The following is a 22,397-nucleotide window of genomic DNA, read 5'->3' as shown; positions in this document are numbered from 1 at the left end:
ACAACAATTTAATTCTAGCTAGAATACGCAAAAATTTACTTGAAGAAAAATAAAAACTATGCACATTCTAGAAGATAATGGGCATCTTCATACTCTTGCGGCGGAATGGGCTTTTATCCATAAAACAAAATTTAAGATGACATTAAAGTCTTCAGGACAGAACACATCTTGTGGTAAACTATGCCAGCATTAGGGAGTACAGGCTGAAACACAATCTCCAAGAATGAAGAGAAACATGATTTTATAGCGTTTGTGAAAAATAATGAAAGGTAAGTATGGAAACAATAGTGATAGTAATTTCAAGGTTGAAAGAATTAAAAACAAAGGAAATAAATATGAAACATCTAATACACTGAAAGAAACCTTTCTGTTAACTTGAGTTAACAGAACAAAAGAGCATACAGAATTAGAAAGAACCAGTAATGTGTCAAAGATCACATTGCTAACTGGCTGGTCTTTTAATCCAGACCTGCCTTGCTCTGAAACTCATGTCCTTCTTATTCCCACATACGTATCAACTAACTAGCCATTAAGATGAAATCTCTGTTCATGTAATGTGGTACTGTGGAATCCTAGATCAGAAAAAGGGAAATTTCTTGAAAAACTGGTGAGATCCTAATAAAATATGGAGTTCAGTTAATAGTAACATTCCAATGTTAATCCCTTAGTTTTAATAATTATACCAGAGTTATGTAAGATGTTAATGTTAGAAAACTTGTTAAAAGGTCTGCAGGTGTGCAATTTTTCTGTAGGTCTACAATTACTCCACAATAAAAAAAAAGTGTGCTAAAAAAATTAATCTCTCAAAACTGGTGCCTTGGTACTATCTTAAAAGTTGTAAGTAAAGAGATTTATTGCATCAAGTCAAATTTTAAGAAGGGCATTCTGTGCATTAACGACTGATTATAACAGGTTCACTGATGATTTTAAAAATAAATATCTGCTTCCATTAAATAGCTTTTTAAAAAATCCTTCTTATTTAACTTTTCCATACCATTTTTCCTTTCATGTGGGTAAAAATATAGAACATTGTAAATAGTAGTCTTTAAAAACATAAAGTGATGTGGTTGTGATGATCCACTTTCCATTTCTGCTATAGATGTGACAAAGTTCTGGCCTTGTAAGAGCAAGAATTAAATTTCGAGGACTAATACAACTGCCTGATTTTAAGAGCTGTCGGATTCTGAAAGAATCAGGACTTAGAAATAAATGAATCCTAGGAGAAGAAAAGCTGAAGCATACAATTAAGTAGAAAACTCAGAGAAGTTTGACTAGGAAACAAAAAAGGGGAAAAAATATTAAGAAAGAGGGAGAAAAAAAAATCAAAATAAAGGGTATCAATGAAAATCAGGCTTATGGTGTCTCTAAGGAATTGAAATGATAAATTGTGCAATGGAAGAAATAGTAATATGAATAGTAATAATTGAGACAACATCACTGCCTCCCTCAGAGCCCCCCAGCAGCGCCTGTCACTCAAGAGCATGAGACGGAGCTCCTCGGGAACCTGGCTGACTGCTTACCCAGTGGCCCCCAAGGCTTCTCTGACTTATCTTCACTATTCACCCCCTTCCCCCTCCATCCCTCATCCCTCCATCCAGTCTCCCTGCTGTTCCTGAGGCCTCCAGGCCTTGGCACTTGCCGATCTCCCTGCCCTGGGATGCTCCTCTCCGAGATACCTCTGTGGCTCACTCCTCGGCCTCCTACAGGTTTTGTCCAATACCAAGTTTTCCGTGATGTACTACTATAAACACTCTATTTAAAATACTGACCCCCTAGAACTCCCAATGTGTCCTACCATGATCTGATTTTCTCATAGCTGCTTCTGCCATCTAACACTTTAGTTACACTGAACGTCTATCTTCCCCATCACTGGAATGTAAGCTCTCAGATTTTTTGCCTGTTTCTTTTTTCTTTTTTTCACTTACATTTCCCCAGTGCCTTGAATAGTGCTGGGCACCTTATAGGTGCTCAATAAATATTTGTTAAAAAAATCAACACATAAATGTGACCTTTCATTACATCATTAAATAAGAGTAATAAAACACTCATAACTTTTCCAAAGGTTTTTCTTTTTTTTTTTTTTTTTCAATCAATCACAGTAACCTTTCTTTGTCTGTGCTTTTGTTAAAGGCTCTAGCAAAGCCTAACTCACTCCATTTTAAAAGACACTAAAAAGTTCCTTTTATGTTGCCCTCTAATTAGAGCTTTCTGAGTTTTAGAAATTTTGCCAGGTGCCCCCTGGAAACTATAGGTAAGGACATTCCATTCAGTTTGGAAGCACACAGCCTCCACGATGCCAGCAGGTCTGCCTGCCAGCTGTGGATTAACTGCTAGCCCCCTCTTGCCTCCATGAAGTTCCCCTTTAACGTGTGCTGCCTCTGACCAGCACTTGGGAGACAGTCTTGGGACGCTAGTCTACCTTCTTCCCAGGTTGCCAGCTTCCTGAATAAAGCAACCTTTCATTTCCACCTACGCTCGTCTCAAAGTTTTAGCCTTTCCAGCAATGAACAGCAGAACTTAGGTGCAGACCAGGCCACAGCTCCATAACATTTTTTGGATATTTTCTACACTGAACAATTATTTGTATATTTTAAAGGGGGATTTTATTTTGCAAAAGACTAGAAAATTATCTGTACAAAATGACTTCAACTCAGGCCCATTTACTGACTGAGTCAGAAAGATCCATTCTTTAGAGGCCTGTTTTTACCAGCTTCAATAACATTCAGTTATTACTATGAAAAGCTCCCCACCATAAAAACTTTCCATGGACACATGTTCAGTAGTATGATCCACTCAATGAGTGTAATCATAAAATTCCAACCTCCTCATTTTAAGATGAAGAAACTAAGACCTAGAAAAAGTAACTAAGTCTTCAATTAGGACAGATCAAGAAGCATAGAACAGGAGCTGGTGCTAACAAAGGATTGAAACATTACAGAATGGCCTAGCTCATAAACATTTTACAATGCAGTAAAAGTGCAGATTGAAAATTTTCAGTTCACCATTTGACTAAACCTTCATTTTCTTCAACTTACTTCCACATGCCTGCTCAAAGATGCTGTGAGCAGTTGCTTCCCATTGTTGCAATATTCCATATTCTCTTCACATTGAGATTACTAACAGAGCAAGCAAGGTGGCTGCCTAAGTATTTTAGCATGCTCAAGGGCCACTGTACCTTCCAAAACACACTTAACATTCAGTCTCTTGCTCCAGCCCTTTGCATTTCCTGGTCGGAGAAGTGTGAGACCAGCATATTCTACAAATTCCTTATTCTTCTCAGTAGAGAAATTGTCAATTAACTCTCATGAAATCAAATGGAAGCAGCCCTCAGGGTCTGAAAATGTGTCACTTTTCTTTTTCAAAACATCTAATTCTTATGCACAAATATTGCACATGTGTCACTATTTTATCATTAAATGGGGGAGAAAATCTAGCTTTCTGTATTTTTTCTCAGAGATAGCAGCGGCAGTTAATCCACATGTGTACATTCCCTGGGTCTCCAGACAGTCATCTCTAATGTTAGAGTGGCACACAGACAGATACTTTGGCAAAAGATAGTCTATAAAATGAAGTTGCTGTGGACCAAAACAGCCATATTGATTTCTAGTACAATTCAAAACATAAGGAAACATCCATTTTCTAAATGGCACACACTGAAAAGGACGGGGAGACACACAACTGCTAGGAGTGGAGAAGGAAAAGGATAAAAGGCCATTACATTAGCAAACGTCTTAGCATTTTTTTAGGTTGTTTGTATTTTTTAAGTTGGGAGAACTGAGAATCTTGAATTATGCTGAAATGTCCTTATCTGAAAAATCTAAGATTGCTTATTGATGACATTATTCTCACAGCTGGAAGCCTGGGCATCCAACAGACCTTCAGAAAATAAAGCTTTAAAATCCTTTGAATGCTTGAGCACCCTCTTCAAAGCCCAAAAGTTTTTTTCTCAATTAATATATCTCTCTCTCACTCTCTTGCTCTCTCAGCAAATGGCAGAGCCAATCTAAGCTGCACTATAAACACATTATTTACCAAAACATCACTAAGCTTGCTGCAAGCGAATATTTTCCTTAGATATCCTTAATGAGACAAAGTGCCTTTCAAGCCAGAGACCTTCAGAAGGGAGGCTCAGAAGCAGGAGAGACCAGCCAGGACTTACCATGGCCCCCTCACTTCTTCTTTGGGAGACTTCCCGCTGCAGTCTGGCCACGGCCAACTTCTCCCTGGAGAAACAGAAGCACGTGATTAGCTGTCCATTCTTCTCAAGGCAGAGGTACACTGGCATGGCTTTGAAACATTCTTTTGAGGACTCCAGAGGAACTCTTTCCTTGGTTTAGCCCATTTCCTCCACTAAACTTTCTATAAATATTTAAAGTGATTCATCATTAGTACATTGTTTTCATTGAGTGTCATGAAAGAGATTTTTTGCCTTGGATTTATAATAGCCAAATAAATGATGAATGTCAAGTAAAAGCTTTGTTTTCAGTTCATTAACATACATCATTTGTAAATAAATTTTCCAGAGCTAAAATATTTAAATTTGACCTGTATCACCTTTGCTCATACATAATTATTTTTATTTCTTTCATTGCTCTGTGTTGATACTGACCTTATAAAATGCAAACAACTCTGAACCATTCTTGAAATAATAATAATAGGAGCTCATTTGCAACCTTGATACAATAAAGGCACCAAGTTCAACATTTTATTTGATTTTACATGAGACTAACACCAACCCTACACTACTAAGTTCTATTATCCCCATTTATAGACATGGAAACTGAGGCTGAACAAACTGAGTCCCCAGCTAGAAATAGTTGTATTAGGAACAAACTTTAAGTTTTTCTTACTTCAAAGCCTAAGTAAAAATTTTGCTTATTATTTTTCAGTGTCTAGGAAATAGATATGATTAAAAAGCAGGTTTAATATTTTTTATTTTACAATTGGGTTCATTTTGTATCCTTTACAATTTTAATTCTGATTTCACTTACCAAATAATCTAATCTTCACAAAAATTTTAGAAATACTTTTTTTTAAAGTAATAGGTACCTGTATATTGGACACCTTTTCAGTTATTCTTTTTAAAAGTTAACAGATGGCTACAGAAGTGCCCAGAGAGATTCAGCCTGCATCCTACTTAAAGATTCTTTTAGAGAGATCGGAAGATGGCGGTGTGAGTAGAGCAGCAGAAATCTCCTCCCAAAACTACATATATCTATGAAAATATAACAAAGACAACTCTTCCTAGAATAAAGTCCAGAGGACACAGGACAATATCCAGACCACATCCGCACCTGAGAGAACCCAGCGCCTCGTGAAGGGGCTGCCTGAGCCAGGACACGCCCACAGCAACAGCGGAGATTAACTCCATAGCAGCCGGGCAGGAAGCAGAAAACCTGTCTGCGCGCAGCTGTCCAACAAAAGCCACTAGAGGTCGCTGTTCTCCCAGGAGAGGAGGGACACAAACCAACAAGAAGGGAAGTTCTTCCAGCCGTCACTCGTCCCAGCTCTGCAAACTACTACTATCACCATGAAAAGGCAAAGCTACAGGCAGACAAAGATCACAGAGACAACACAAGAGAAGGAGACAGACCTAACCAGTCTTCCTGACAAAGAATTCAAAATAAGAATCATAAACATGCTGACAGAGATGCAGAGAAATACGCAAGAGAAATGGGATGAAGTCCGGAGAGAGATCACAGATGCCAGAAAGGAGATTACAGAAATGAAACAAACTCTGGAAGGGTTTATAAGCAGAATGGATAAGATGCAAGAGGCCATTGATGGAATAGAAACCAGAGAACAGGAACGCATAGAAGCTGACATAGAGAGAGATAAAAGGATCTACAGGAATGAAACAATATTAAGAGAACTGTGTGACCAATCCAAAAGGAACAATATCCATATTATAGGGGTTCCAGAAGAAGAGGAGAGAGGAAAAGAGATGGAAAGTATCTTAGAAGAAATAATTGCTGAAAACTTCCCCAAACTGGGGGAGGAAATAATCGAACAGACCACAGAAATACACAGAACCGCCAACAGAAAGGATCCAAGGAGGACAACACCAAGACACATAATAATTAAAATGGCAAAGATCAAGGACAAGGAAAGAGTTTTAAAGGCAGCTAGAGAGAGAAAAAGGTCACCTATAAAGGGAAACCCATCAGGCTAACATCAGATTTCTCAACAGAAACCCTACAGGCCAGAAGAGAATGGCATGATATGTTTAATACAATGAAACAGAAGGGCCTTGAACCAAGGATACTATATCCAGCACAACTATCATTCAAATATGATGGTGAGATTAAACAATTCCCAGACAAACAAAAGCTGAGGAATTTGCTTCCCACAAACCACCTCTACAGAACATCTTACAGGGACTGCTCTAGATGGCAGCACTCCTAGAAAGAGCACAGCACAAAACACCCAACATATGAAGAATCGAGGAGGAGGAATAAGAAGGGAGAGAAGAAAAGAATCTCCAGACAGTGAATATAACAGCTCAATAAGCGAGCTAAGTTAGGCAGTAAGATACTAAAGAGGCTAACCTTGAACCTTTGGTAACCACGAATTTAAAGCCTGCAATGGCAATAAGTACATATCTTTCAATAGTCACCCTAAATGTAAATGGACTGAATGCACCAATCAAAAGACACAGAGTAATAGAATGGATAAAAAAGCAAGACCCATCTATGTGCTGCCTACAAGAGACTCACCTGAAACCCAAAGACATGTACAGACTAAAAGTCAAGGGATGGAAAAACATATTTCAGGCAAACAACAGCGAGAAGAAAGCAGGGGTTGCAGTACTAATATTAGACAAAATAGACTTCAAAACAAAGAAAGTAACAAGAGATAAAGAAGGACACTACATAATGATAAAGGGCTCAGTCCAACAAGAGGATATAACCATTCTAAATATATATGCACCCAACACAGGAGCACCAGCATATGTGAAACAAATACTAACAGAAGTAAAGGGGGAAATAGACTGCAATGCATTCATTCTAGGAGACTTCAACACACCACTCACCCCAAAGGACAGATCCACCGGGCAGAAAATAAGTAAGGACACGGAAGCACTGAACAACAGAGTAGAGCAGATGGACCTAACAGACATCTATAGAACTCTACATCCAAAAGTAGCGGGATATACATTCTTCTCAAGTGCACATGGAACATTCTCCAGAATAGACCATATACTAGGCCACAAAAAGAGCCTCAGAAAATTCCAAAAGATTGAAATCCTACCAACCAACTTTTCAGACCACAAAGGCATAAAACTAGCAATAAACTGTACAAAGAAAGCAAAGAGGCTCACAAACACACGGAGGCTTAACAACACGCTCCTAAATAATCAATGGATCAATGACCAAATCAAAGCGGAGATCCAGCAATATATGGAAACAAATGACAACAACAACACTAAGCCCCAACTTCTGTGGGACACAGCAAAAGCAGTCTTAAGAGGAAAGTATATAACAACCGAAGCATATTTAAAAAAGGAAGAACAATCCCAAATGAATGGTCTAATGTCACAATTATCGAAATTGAAAAAAGAAGAACAAATGAGGCCTAAGGTCAGCAGAAGGAGGGACATAATAAAGATCAGAGAAGAAATAAATAAAATTGAGAAGAATAAAACAATAGCAAAAATCAATGAAACCAAGAGCTGGTTCTTCGAGAAAATAAACAAAATAGATAAGCCTCTAGCCAGACTTATTAAGAAGAAAAGAGAGTCAACACAAATCAACAGTATCAGAAACGAGAAAGGAAAAATCACGACGGACCCCACAGAAATACAAAGAATTATTAGAGAATACTATGAAAACCTATATGCTAACAAGCTAGGAAACCTAGGAGAAATGGACAACTTCCTAGAAAAATGCAACCTTCCAAGATTGACCCAGAAAGAAACAGAAAATCTAAACAGACCAATTACCAGCAATGAAATTGAAGCGGTAATCAAAAAACTACCAAAGAACAAAACCCCCGGGCCAGATGGATTTACCTCGGAATTTTATCAGACATACAGGGAAGACATAATACCCATTCTCCTTAAAGTTTTCCAAAAAATAGAGGAGGAGGGAATACTCCCAAACTCATTCTATGAAGCTAACATCACCCTAATACCAAAACCAGGCAAAGACCCAACCAAAAAAGAAAACTACAGACCAATATCCCTGATGAACGTAGATGCAAAAATACTCAACAAAATATTAGAAAACCGAATTCAAAAATACATCAAAAGGATCATACACCATGACCAAGTGGGATTCATCCCAGGGATGCAAGGATGGTACAACATTCGAAAGTCCATCAACATCATCCACCACATCAACAAAAAGAAAGACAAAAACCACATGATCATCTCCATAGATGCTGAAAAAGCATTTGACAAAGTTCAACATCCATTCATGATAAAAACTCTCAGCAAAATAGGAATAGAGGGCAAGTACCTCAACATAATAAAGACCATCTATGATAAACCCACAGCCAACATTATATTGAACAGTGAGAAGCTGAAAGCATTTCCTCTGAGATCGGGAACTAGACCGGGATGCCCACTCTCCCCACTGTTATTTAACATAGTACTGGAGGTCCTAGCCACGGCAATTGGACAAAACAAAAAAATACAAGGAATCCAGATTGGTAAAGAAGAAGTTAAACTGTCACTATTTGCAGATGACATGATACTGTACATAAAAAACCCTAAAGACTCCACCCCAAAACTACTAGAACTGATATCGGAATACAGCAAAGTTGCAGGATACAAAATCAACACACAGAAATCTGTGGCTTTCCTATACACTAACAATGAACCAACAGAAAGAGAAATCAGGAAAACAACTCCATTCACAATTGCATCAAAAAAAATAAAATACCTAGGAATAAACCTAACCAAAGAAGTGAAAGACTTATACTCTGAAAACTACAAGTCACTCTTAAGAGAAATTAAAGGGGACACTAACAGATGGAAACTCATCCCATGCTCGTGGCTAGGAAGAATTAATATCGTCAAAATGGCCATCCTGCCCAAAGCAATATACAGATTTGATGCAATCCCTATGAAACTACCAGCAACATTCTTCAATGAACTGGAACAAATAATTCAAAAATTCATATGGAAACACCAAAGACCCCGAATAGCAAAAGCAATCCTGAGAAAGAAGAATAAAGTAGGGGGCATCTCACTCCCCAACTTCAAGCTCTACTATAAAGCCATAGTAATCAAGACAATTTGGTACTGGCACAAGAGCAGAGCCACAGACCAATGGAACAGACTAGACAATCCAGACATTAACCCAGACATATACAGTCAATTAATATTTGATAAAGGAGCCATGGACATACAATGGTGAAATGACAGTCTCTTCAACAGATGGTGCTGGCAAAACTGGACAGCTACATGTAGGAGAATGAAACTGGACCATTGTCTAACCCCATATACAAAAGTAAACTCAAAATGGATCAAAGACCTGAATGTAAGTCATGAAACCATTAAACTCTTGGAAGAAAACATAGGCAAAAACCTCTTAGACATAAACATGAGTGACCTCTTCTTGAACATATCTCCCTGGGCAAGGAAAACAACAGCAAAAATGAAATTTGCTAATACTTTGTTGATTATTTTTTAGCTAATATTAAGCTGAAAAGCTTCTGCACAGCAAAAGACACCATCAATAGAACAAAAAGGAACCCTACAGTATGGGAGAATGTATTTGAAAATGACACATCCGATAAAGGCTTGACGTCCAGAATATATAAAGAGCTCACACATCTCAACAAACAAAAAACAAATAACCCAATTAAAAAATGGGCAGAGCAACTGAACAGTTCTCCAAAAAAGAAATCCAGATGGCCAACAGACACATGAAAAGATGCTCCACAACGCTAATTATCAGAGAAATGCAAATTAAAGCTACAATGAGGTATCACCTCACACCAGTAAGGATGGCTGCCATCCAAAAGACAAACAACAACAAATGTTGGTGAGGCTGTGGAGAAAGGGGAACCCTCCTACACTGCTGGTGATAATGTAAGTTAGTTCAACCATTGTGGAAAGCAGTACGGAGGTACATCAAAATGCTCAAAACAGACTTACCATTTGACCCAGGAATTGCACTCCTAGGAATTTACCCTAAGAATGCAGCAATCAAGTATGAGAAAGATCAGTGCACCCCTATGTTTATCGCAGCACTATTTACATTAGCCAAGAATTGGAAGCAACCTAAATGTCCATCGATAGATGAATGGACAAAGAAGATGTGGTACATATACACAATGGAACACTACTCAGCCATAAGAAAAGGGCAAATCCTACCATTTGCAGCAACATGGATGGAGCTGGAGGGTATTATGCTCAATGAAACAAGCCAAGCGAAGAAAGAGAAATACCAAACGATTTCACTTATCTGTGGAATATAAGAACAAAGGAAAAACTGAAGGAACAAAACAGCAGCAGAATCACAGAACTCAAGAATGGACTAACAGGTACCAAATGGAAAGGGACTGGGGTGGATGGGTGGGTAGGGAGGGATAAGGGGGGTGGAGAAGTAGGGGGGTATTAAGATTAGCATGCATGGGGGGGGTGGGAGAAAAGGGAGGGCTGTACAACACAGAGAAGGCAAGTAGTGATTCTACAACATTTTGCTATGCTGATAGACAGGGACTGTAAAGGGGTTTATAGGGGGGACCTGGTATAGAGGAGAGCCTAGTAAACATAATATTCATCATATAAGTGTAGATTAGTGATACCAAAAAAAAAGCAAAAAAAAAAGGCAGTTCCTGTGTGGTAACCTCCAATGAGTTCTACACAGGGTATAAAGGGCATATAAAAGTGTAGGCAAAGGGTCTGTTTGTGTTTATACAGAGGATCAAAGCCTAAGTGGGCTACCCCAAAAATGAACTAAGATACGATATGAAAAAGAACTTCCAACATCAGCACTCTCGGGAAGACTCATGCCAGAAGATGATCATCAAAAAACCCCCAACAAAGATCCACGCACTGCTACAGCTGTAGATGCACTCATCCCACCAGTTCCTGGACTTGCCATGGGAATGAAGAAGGAGATATCTAAGCTGGCCTGTGCATACAGTAAAACAACAAATTTGACTGGATCTATACTGTTGGAACTCAATCAAGAATTAGAAGTGCAAATTGTAGTGCTCCAAAATCTTACAACTACAGACTATTTACTGTTAAAAGAACATAAGGGATGTGAACATTCCCCAGGAATGGGTTGTTTTAATTTGTCTGATTTCTCTCAGACTGTTCAAGTTCAGTTGGACAATATCCACCATATCATAGATAAGTTTTCACAAATTCCTAAGGTGCCTAACTGGTTTTCTTGGTTTCACTGGAGATGGCTGGTAATTACAGGTATGCTTTGGTTATGTAACTATACTCCTATTATGTTAATGTGTTTGTGCAATTTAAGTAGTAGCTTAAAACCTATACATGCTGAAGTTACTCTACAAGAAGATATGTCAAAGAAATAATCAATCTTCCCATGTTTTCTTCCGCCTGCTACTTCTATAGCTTTTCTTCTTCCTTCCTAATTACAACCCTTACATAGAATTCGTGCCTCATATCAAATTTGCCGAGTATCATAATTCTTCCAAGTGGTAAAGATACCTCAAGACAAATGCTGGGCATAGAAGCCACAGGGCATAAATATGCAAAGAAGTAAAAAGCTAACCATTTCAAACAATAAGGCTTCTCTCTCACTTAACAACTTTACATTTCCCTGTATGGTCCCGGAAGATGACTGGTTAGCCAGAGACGGGTAAGATTCCTCAAGGGAGGAACAACCTAAGACAGGCACAGTCGCAGGGGGGTCATCAGGTGAGAAATTGGGGATCAACAGAGGTGAGGCTTAGAACCTCACCCCCCCGTTCTGAGAGAAATCTTCTGCATACGTGGATGTTTTATTGCCCTGGTCTAGCTTGGATTAACACATAGTCTACAGGCACACACCTGATCATCTACATTTGCTCTCTTACAACATTAAACTATGTTTTCTACCTTTATCTTGTATCTACCTACCACTTCAGCATTTTATTAAAAATAATAATAATAAAGAGAGAAATGTGGTATCCACATATAAATCAAGTATAAAAACCAAATCAGTATTCATATTTGAACTGACTGTTTATAGTTCATAATGCATGAGCAAAACCGAAAGTTTCTGTGATGACTGTCCTTGCACTGTTCACCATGTAACTTATTCACTATGTAAGAATTTGTTCTACATGTAAGAACTTGTTTGTTATGCCTCAGAAGATTGGAGACTGATGAAAATTAGGCTTGGGGTGGATTAATGATTGTGCATTGAGCATTGACTCCCCTATACAGAATTTTATTGTTGTTAACAACCATTTGATCAATAAATATGAGAGATGCCCTCACAAAAAAAAAAAAAAAAGTACACACTTCCAATTGTAAAATAAATAAGTAACCCGGATGTAATTATAGCATATGGAATATAGTCAAAATATTGTAACAACTTGGTATGATGATAGCTGGTACCTAGAATTATCATGTATATAAATGTTGAATCACTATGTTGTACACCTGAAACTAATGTAATGTAATACTGTGTGTCAACTACCCTTCAATGAAAAATAATTATGTACAAAAAAAAAAAAAGTTAACAGATGAAGCAGGAGCAAGTCAACTCTTCCAGTAATCCTGAAATCTTAGTTTTAGCAAGGACTGTCCCTGAAATCCCTCTATTACTATCAAGATGTGAGCTATCTAAGTTCAATTTCATTCCTCAGACATTCCTTTCCCTCTACATAGGATCAGCTAAATGCAAAGAGTGGGAAAGCAAATCCATTCCCAGATGAGAGGATTTCTCCCATCCTAACTTCTTGGGTCTGAAATGTCTACAGCTTCCAAGAAGGCACGTGTTTCAGTATGGTGAAAGTTAATAAACTTTTTAGTAGGAACAGCTCTCTTTGAATAAATACCTAAAGATACAGACCAGAGGAAAATTAGAACCGGGAGACTTTTGAGAGATACAAGTTTTGCCCCATGAGAGGGGACAACAAAGTAAGTAAGAAGAAGCCTGAAAGAGATGGAGCCAGGTGCAGTAAGCAAGGCAGAGTGTACATGTCTTCTCTGGCCCAGGTCCTCATGGACAAATGAAAGGAGAAGAGAATTGAATGGGAAGAATATGATGGAGCTCTGGCTTAATACAAAAGTTAAACATGTATTCATAAGGACAAAACAAAGCAAAACAAAACACCACGAGAAAAACATACCCTAGCCTTTTTTATTGAGCAACTTAAACCCAACAGAAATGCATGTATATGTTCAATAAAAGACATATACTACAATAGAATTTTCATAGAAACACTACTATATATGATAGCCTGAAACTGAAAATATAGATACACGGTAACATTAGAACGGATAAACTTTAGCAGCATTTTACATTGGAAAACTATAGAGTCCTGGGAAAAAAATAATCTATCCCTAATCATAACAACATACAGAATACCACATGCTGCTGAATGAAAGAAGCAAATGTAGGAGAGCATAAAGTTCATGATTCCATTCATATGAAGTTCAAAGACAGGCAAAATTCCTACTTAATTTCAATAAGTCAACAACAAAAAAAATAAAAGATATGTATATCAAAAAGCAAGAGGTAAAACTTTCTATTCAGAGATGACATAAATTTCTATATAGGAAATCCTAAGGAATTTGCAAAACAACTATACAACTATTAAGTGCATTTAGCAAAGTCACAGGATACAAGCAAATACACAAAAATCAATTGTATTATATACTAGCATGAAAGAGGAAATTACATTTAAAAAATTCATTTATAATAGTGTCAAAAAACAAAATACTTAGAGAATAAATTTAACAAAAGACTTCTCAGACAGATACATTGAAAACTATAAAACACTGCTTAGAGCAATTAAAAGGACCCTCATACATATGCATTACAAATCCGTCAAAGGGATCTTGGGAGCACCTAGCATTCTGGAACCACACTTTGTGAACTTTGTCCAGAAGACACAGAACTAGAAATGGAAGAATGTTCTGGAAAATTTCCTGGAATCATCATTCCTGATTGCTGAATCTTCTGAGACTTAATGTATATGCTAATAGCATGTCAGCTTTCTACAAGAGCCATTTAACATAAAGAAGACATTTCTAGAAACAGACTAAGAGTCTATCTTATCACTATCTTCCTACTAAATGATGGAAGAGTACTAATACACTTAGAAACATCACTATTTTATCCTTAAAAAAAAGTTTGCCTTTAAAACACTATTAGGAATTATCACACAGTACAGGTGCTTGTCGAATCTTATAAAATCCAGTTGAAAGAAAATTCAATGGTTTAAGCCATCAACATAACTTTTAAGGAGGAAAATATAAAGAAATCATGAAATTGTGTGCTCGGCCCACAAATTTTTTTGGCATTTAAGAAAGAAAAATGTATGAGAGAACCAACAAGAATGGTCATCTTCTAAGCCACACCATGTCTGCCATTTGATTTGGTAAAAGAGTAAAATGTAGAAACTGGAAACTTAGGTTTGACCTACCACCATGTGAACAAATGTGCACCCAATTTCAAAGAATCATGGGAAACTATGTGGCGCAAACATAGGGGAGCAAATTTTGCCACACCAAAATATGCTTCTTTGGCAAATTGATTATTTTAAGTGGACTATTTTTAAGAAACTGCAGACAAAGAGAAGCTCTGAAAACCAAGAGAAGTTACCCTAGAGATATTTGCATGTATTAATGAAATCTCTGTTTGTAAGGGTGTCTCCCTTTTGGTGACAAGAAGAGAGGGCTGAGCCAATCTCTGGAAACTCTTGTCATTGCAGAAGGCCCCGACAAATCCATGTAACAGCCTTGCTCTCATTCACTGTGCTTTTTTCCCAGTGACTTCTCATAAATGACTTGCCAACCTCAACACCTTCTTTTGTGCTCGATGAAGATGGTACTGAAGATGACTAAAATTTTGGGGGTATTCAGTATTCCTGGGTCTTTCCCACATGTACAGGAGTTATACATGCTATTAAACTTTTAATTTTCTCCTGTTTATCTGTCTCATGTCAATTTGATTCTTAAACCAGCTAGAAGAACCATGAAGGATAGAGGAAAAAATATTCTTCCCCAACACAAGCACGGAGAATCTCTAAGTTGTCCAGGTAATAGGAAAGACAACTCCCAGCTCTTCCCCTGCAGCCTAGTGCTCCTCGTTTATAAGGTAGAAAATGTTTAAGTCTAGTTAAACTAGTCTAGTTATGGGGGTTACCTGATTTGGAGTAGTTAGGTGTTAAAGGAGCAGAATTCACAAGAATAACAAATACAAATGTGTCTTGAGGATCATGCTCTCTGTAATTGTTTTAAATCATTTAATCAGGACATGCAACATACATCATGGAGCAAAGATCTCTAAGGGTTCCAAGGTCTTCTATGGGGGGGTGGGCAGGCAAGACGAGGGCCAGCTAAGGCCCATCACAGCAAGAGCACCCCAATTTTGAGCTATTTTATATACTGGGCTTCTGAACCCAATTTTCTTTGAAAAGAGAGTTTCAAGGCTTAAAAAAAAAAAAATCCAAAACATGATCCTTTCCTGAGGTTCAATACTTTCTATCTCCCAAATCTTTCAGTTCCTTAGTATTACATGTATGAAAATACTGTCGGCAATTTTTTGGGTTTTTAGTGGGAATTGCAATTTTTTTGTATGAAAAAACAACTGTCTTTATTAAAATTAAGGGATGGAGTTGTCGAATTGGTGAAAGTAACTATGCAGAAATTCTCAGAATTTCTAGATGTTAATTTGAGCCCAGAAACATTATTAACTTAATCATAATATTAAAAATAAATGGTTCTGTCTTTTTTTTACCATAATTTCATTTTCCCTTGAGTTCGACAGTCCACTGGCAAACCATATCTACAAACCAGCATGGTCCTAATATATATGTGAAACCAACTGGGACCAGCATCTTTTACATGCAAATTCAGGGTTCTAAAAAACAGCTTTGTTTAAAAAATACAGAATCCTTGACTTGCATACTACCCACAGTAAATTCAACACACTCACATCCACATACAGTCCCGGCCTATTTGAAGATCTTAGCTCGTCTGCTGGAAACTGACAACTGTGCCTTTGCAATGCATCAAGGTTTTGTGTTCGTAGCAAAGCCAGTAGCTCATTATGGAAAAGGTTTGACTTTATGACTGCAAAACAAATGCCCAGAGATATTTCCTGAGAGCTGTGGAGCTTTATTTACAGAATAGGGAAAATAAGGGTATAAAGAATACACACACAATGAAACAAAAGAAACCACAAATACTTTTTCAGTTAAATGTAAAGAGAATTCTTCCCTCAGGGAGGAATAAAACAGAGCTATTTTTCTTACTCAATATCTTATCTAAATGGAGAATTTTCTAAGTTTCTAAAGTCTGTCAATGAGTTCTAGAAAATCTCAACTAAAGACGGTAACAACAAAATCATTTACATGAACCATGGATTTCAGAATAGCACTGATACAACTGCAGTTAAGCCCATGGAAAGCTTGTCCTGACTGAAGTCAACAGCAGGTTGGCATTTGTAAAATCCAGGAAGACCTGCAAGGTTTGCATGTTTAGAAAAAGCATGGCCCCCTAGAAGAAAGCCGCTTGCAAAGGGGGACTACACTCAGTCTGTGATGTGTGAAGACTCCACACTTCAGGGCACTACAGAGCCATCTGCTGCATAAGTGTGAAGGGCAGACCCATCTGGAGACAAATCAGTGTTCTATTGCCACTCTAAAGGGAGCCCAGCACCCATCCTGAACAGATGAGAATGAAACCATAGATCAGCCCTGCTCTCCACCAGGCAGATGGCAACCCCCGAGGATGCCCTGAAAGAGGAGCAGCTCAAGCACTCCGTGCAAGCGTGCAGAATTACTCCCACTCAATGTAAGTCTCTGCCCCAGGCAACTCTATACAGACTGTGCCTGCGTAAGATGAGGATCTAAAGGCACATCAAGCAAGCTGTCAATATAGTAGATACTATGTGCATTTTGATGAAACAGCCCCTAATTTGTCAATCTCTACTTGACTTTTCTAGAAAAATAAAGTATAACAATAAAATTAAATAAAGTGTAATAAAATATGTATGACAAAGGATATGCATGCTCATATACGTATTTTTTAAAAAATTTCTTGGGTATTGTACAAATCCAAAGATATTGTGGTATTAAAGAATCCAGTAACACCAAAAATCCCTAGCTTCATATTAGTTTTGATTCTTAGGTTAAACTCCCATATTCTAAAGTATTTAAAATTATTTACATATATAAATAGTTATATTTCTGTATTATATTACACAATATATACCTCTATCTCTATTTTAATTTATTCAGAATAGTCTGCTGACTACATAATCTAAAGATGGCCAAAATTCTAATTCATTCAGCAAACAATGTGAATTTACTCTAGGCCTGGCACAGTTCTAGGCTCTAGGAAATAAATGTAAGAAAGATAGTTTCAACTTCAAAGAGCTCGGGGTCTAACAGACAGAGAGCATTCCTAGAAAAACCAGTGTCAAAAGATGCAACACAAGAGTGCCGTATTCAAAGCTGGGTTTTCAAATTAATGTTAGGTGATGATTTTATCAAAAGACTGACAGTGAACTTCGTTTAAGTGGAAAGGTACATTTTACTATTTCTATGATAAAGTTGTTTTTTGAAGTTCATACATTTCAGCAAAAAGTCATATAGGGAGAATATCTGTCCCCACAAGCATTTTAACTATGAAGAATCTGTTTCATGTTTTGATTATGTTTTTCCCTAAATTCCTGAAGTCTTTTGGATGCAATGGTATTGCATAATGGACTTTAGTTCTGCTCCAAGTTCCACTCTTCTGGGTCATGATTTTATCCAGGTCACTTCTTTCAGACACTCAACCGACTTCTTTAGCCTTTTCCATTCTAATACATCATATCACCACAGGCGCACTTTAAAAAGGTAATAATAATGGCTACTATTTATTGAATAGTTACTGTGTCAAGCACTAGCCTAAACACTTTACATGAAGTACTTAAACCTCAAACTAACCCATCCAGCAGTGTTGTCACCATCTCCATGACATACAGCAGTAATTCTCAACCTTTCTGGATTCAAAACTTCTTTACACTCTTGAAAAAAATCACTGGATACTCAAAAGAGCTTTTGTTTATGTAGGTTATATCTATTAATACTTACCTTATTCAAAACTGAAACTGACTCAAAATATTATTTTTTTGAAATACTGATTCCATTGCAGGTTAACATAAACAACATATAACTATGAAATATAACTATAGATTTCAAAACAAAAATTAGTAAAAGAGTGGCAGTGTTTTGTAAATGTCTTGAATGTCTGGCCAGCAAAAAAGACATCTGCATTTTCATATCTGCTTCTGTATTCAGTGTGTTGTAGTGTCCTGTGTTGAGTAGCCTCTGGCAAACCATTGTATGCCTGGGAGAGAATGAGAGTAAAAAAGGCAAATAATGTTTTAGTACTTTTATAAAATTCATTTTGACTTATGGGGCCTCAAAAAGATGACAGGGCCCCTGGAGCTCCCAGGCCCACACTTTGAGCACTGCTGATGTACAGTAATACTTACCTTTCATGGGTAAACTGAGGCTCAAGAAGGCTGGAAAGCATGCCCATTATACTATTATTCTTTAGTTTAAATACAACCATGCATGTTTTTCCAAGTTTGCAAAATAGCAATGCACATGTTCAGTTAAACTTTGATTTGTTAGAATTTGTGCTTCTGTATCAACCATCAACTGTTAGCACTGCCTCTACTGTTAAGGAGGCAATCACAAATAAGGCAAGAAAGGACTGAGGCCTCCAAGGATGAAACACTCTTGACCACTTTAATGCCAATCAGTGGGAAGACCACTGATACAACTTTTCAGGAACAAACTGAATTCCAAGTGCTATGAATCCACATTTCTAGCAGAGTAGAATAAAAATATTAATCCAACTCTGAACATAAACCTATATGCAGGCTTTTGGTTTAGTTTCAGACAACCTGCCCCCACCCAGTATTTTACCAACAAAGATATCACCAAATGCTTGAGAGGAAATTAGATAGATGATTACTCTCAGTTATGCCTTGGGGCAGAGTCACACTCCAAAATCTTGGAGAAAAGTTTGCATGAGTCATCAGCCTTCCCCACTTTTGAGTGGGCTCCAAGAATAAGAGCCTGGTGGCGACCTGGTATGTGTGTGTGGAGAGCTTTTCTGTTCCCTCAGGAGGCCTAGGCCCATTCTCTGCACACACAGAGGCATCCTGGGGAGTCACCCGCCACAGAGGCACGACAATGCCAAATGCCAGGTGCGCCTGTCCAGCGGGCAGATGGGGAGACCAGTGGCAGCAGCCCTTGAGTGATGGTTAAATTAATTAGCACTTCCAAAGCAGATCACTTAATTACTCATCCACTCAAATATTCAGGCTGAGAGCACATTGTAGAGAGACTTTCAGAGCTACAACACAGATGAAAGAAACTTCTTCATACATGTTTCCAATATGTGTCAATGTTGGCCCCAAAACTTTAAAATACCAAAAATTGCCCTCTTATCACATTTCTTAGGGGAATCTATTAAACATGCACAGTGCATAGAGGTCAGCAAGTTGAGAGTTTTCTAAGTTGTGCCCTATGTGATTTTGTGCAACAATGACTAAGTGACTCCACAGGGCAAACCCACACACCCCACTGACTTTGGGAGAGAGCAGAAGCTTTAAAAAGTGTGCTGTGCTGATTAAGGAATACCCTCCTCAGCCAAAAAACATTTGACACAGACTTTTTAAAAGACTTTGATGTCTTAGAATAAGAGATCATTAGTAAAAACAAACAAAACAAACTCCCTAATTTTAGTTACTTGTCTTTCTGCAAACCTTTTATACAAATGCTTGTCCTTATTGAGCTTTCTGAAGCTTCTAAAAATGTTTTTATCTCATTTTCTAAATTTATCAAGAATTTTCTAAAAGTTCTCTAAATTTTATGCTATGTAATTATTTCTCAAAATCTTCCTATGCTGAATGCTCTTCCACTCTCAAAAGTGCTGTGTCAAATTGCACCTGCATTTCCACTTACTGATTCATTGCTTCATAGATAGTCACTCCTGCTGCCCACATTCTATGGCAACTGCCTGAGAACCTGTCTCTCTCCCCTACAGGGCTCTAAGACCCAGGAGGCTGGGACTTATGGCCTTGGTGTGTGAAAAGCACAAATACATCCTCAATGAATCAAAGATCATGCTTCAGGGCAACCTCATCCACTTGAGGCAAAACCACAGGCTGCCTTCAACAAATCCAGTATCACAGGTTACTCCCAGGCCCCAGGGCTTAATAAAATGTGTCAAACCACATATGCTACCTGCAATCCCTACTACTGCCGCCACAGGTAGAATTCTCCACATTTTTAGAAGAACCAACTATTCTTGTTAGTAAAAAGGTAAACCAATAAGGGAATGACCTTGTCTTTCTGAGTTCCGTCCCTCTATTTCTTCTTGGAACTGTTAGCTTTCACTAGAATAATCCATGCTTTTATCACAACATTTTTGATAAATTCAGGCTCTACTAACTTTCTTAACATAATACTGAGTTAAAGCAACCCCATTTTCTTCCAGTTCTCTCTTTGAGGCAGAGTGAGATCTCAAAGCTCTCCTATCTAATATGTTTCTGAAATACGTATTAAAGCAAAACCTCAGAAAAATAAGTGATCTCCTAAAGAAAGAAGCTAAAAGAGGTAATAAGCAGCCCTGGAACATTGTATTCCAGCATAGTTTATACCCTAAACCTCCTTCTTTCATGTTTGGAATGAGTCATACACAAAAGGTAGATTCTGCTCAACAAGATGGTAGCTTTTAGAATAGACTGGCAATGCCATCAATTCATTCCATAAATATTATGCTGCCTGCTATATGGGGGGCACTTTGCTAGGGTCTGTGGAAGATCCAATGATGACTACGGCTCAATTCCTGGAGTCAGCACACATCTGTTGCAAAAAACAGAAACCAGGTCTATACCCAGTGTTTTGGGTTGAATTGTGTCCCTGAAAACTTCCTATGCTGAAGTCCTAACCCCCAGTACTCCAGAACGTGACCTTATTTGGAGGCAGGGTCTTCACAGAGGTAATCAGGTTAAAGAGATTGTTCGTGGGGACCCTAATCCAATGACTGGAGTCCTTTACAAAGGGATGGACTTGAGGATAGATGCACACAGATAGAGAACATGGTGTGATGATGCAGGCAAACACTGCATGATGCTTCCACAGCGAAGGGATGCCAAAGACTGCCAGCAAGACCACCAGGAGTTGGGTGAGAGGCACAGAAAACTCCCTCACAGTCCTTAAGGAAGTGACCATGCCACCACCTTGATCTTAGACTTGCAGCCTCCAGAGCCATGAAAGGTCAATAAATTTCTGTGGGTTAAGCCACACGTTTGTGATACTTTGTTACAGCAGCCCTATCATATATTCAGATACACTTATATTCTAATATAACATCTATCAACTATATATGTTTGAACATAATCCACCTCTCTTTATACAAATTACACATAACTTGGTAAAATATAATGAGAGTCCCAAGCAAAGTGTAACATATTTTTAGCAGGAGTATTTATTTCTTTCTGACCAGGAGAATCAGGGAAGTCTTTATAGAGGAAATGGCAGGCACATTTCACATAAGCCAAGAGCCATAAAAAGTCAGAAGCTGAACATGGGAACTTATGACTATATAACTATAAACTATTTATGGCAGAGATGTTTGTTTGTTTGTTTTTAATCTAAGGAACTCAATTCTTTTACATGCCATTTCTCAAGAGAGAGTTCAAGACAACTATATGAATGATTCAAATGGCACACTTGCTATCTAAGCCTCCACAGGTATACATTATCTTAGCAAAAAGACATTTTTAGTACTTTCATCTTCATCTTCATATTCTTTTTACTGTGTTTATTGTGATGTCTAGTGTAAGATAAGGTGCTGCCTGGTGCCCTATTAAAAGAACACTGATTTAGTTGATAAACCAGAGTGTGGATGGATTGCAAACATACTTCCTCACTCTCTGGCTGCCACCCTCATTACAGGGATGTGTGCTGGTCACCTGCAAGTGACAAGGACTCAGGGGACCTGTGGTCTTAGAACTGGTCTGTCTAGAGACAGAACCCATAACCAGGCTCTATTTAACTCAGGTCTCTACCCAACCGAACAATTATCAGGCCTTAGGAACACTATCAACTTTGGCTTTTGTAACCTGTTCAACTGAATGCTTCCCTAAAGCATTTAGTAAGAGTAATTTTTAAAGCATTAATCATTAGCAAATTCAATTTTATGACTCCATAAACTATCAGAACCAAGCTCACCTATTTTC

At 38.0% G+C, this 22,397-nt stretch overlaps 1 protein-coding gene across 14 annotated transcripts in view; it reads right to left on the bottom strand.

Moving 5' to 3' along the window:
- Nucleotides 1-22,397, bottom strand: part of NCKAP5 (NCK associated protein 5) — a 1,007,163-nt gene that overhangs the window by 475,580 nt on the left and 509,186 nt on the right. For all 14 annotated transcript variants that reach the window (XM_057505668.1, XM_057505671.1, XM_057505672.1 and 11 more), the window contains one exon: nucleotides 4,160-4,223. In XM_057505668.1, coding sequence (XP_057361651.1) covers nucleotides 4,160-4,223 — 64 coding nt within the window. The remainder of the gene's footprint in view (nucleotides 1-4,159; nucleotides 4,224-22,397) is intronic.

The sequence above is a fragment of the Manis pentadactyla genome, chromosome 8 (genome assembly GCF_030020395.1).
Source record: "Manis pentadactyla isolate mManPen7 chromosome 8, mManPen7.hap1, whole genome shotgun sequence".
NCBI classification, from domain to species: Eukaryota; Metazoa; Chordata; class Mammalia; order Pholidota; family Manidae; genus Manis; species Manis pentadactyla.
Note: the sequence above shows the minus strand (reverse complement) of the source record. Positions and strands in the feature narration are given on the sequence as shown.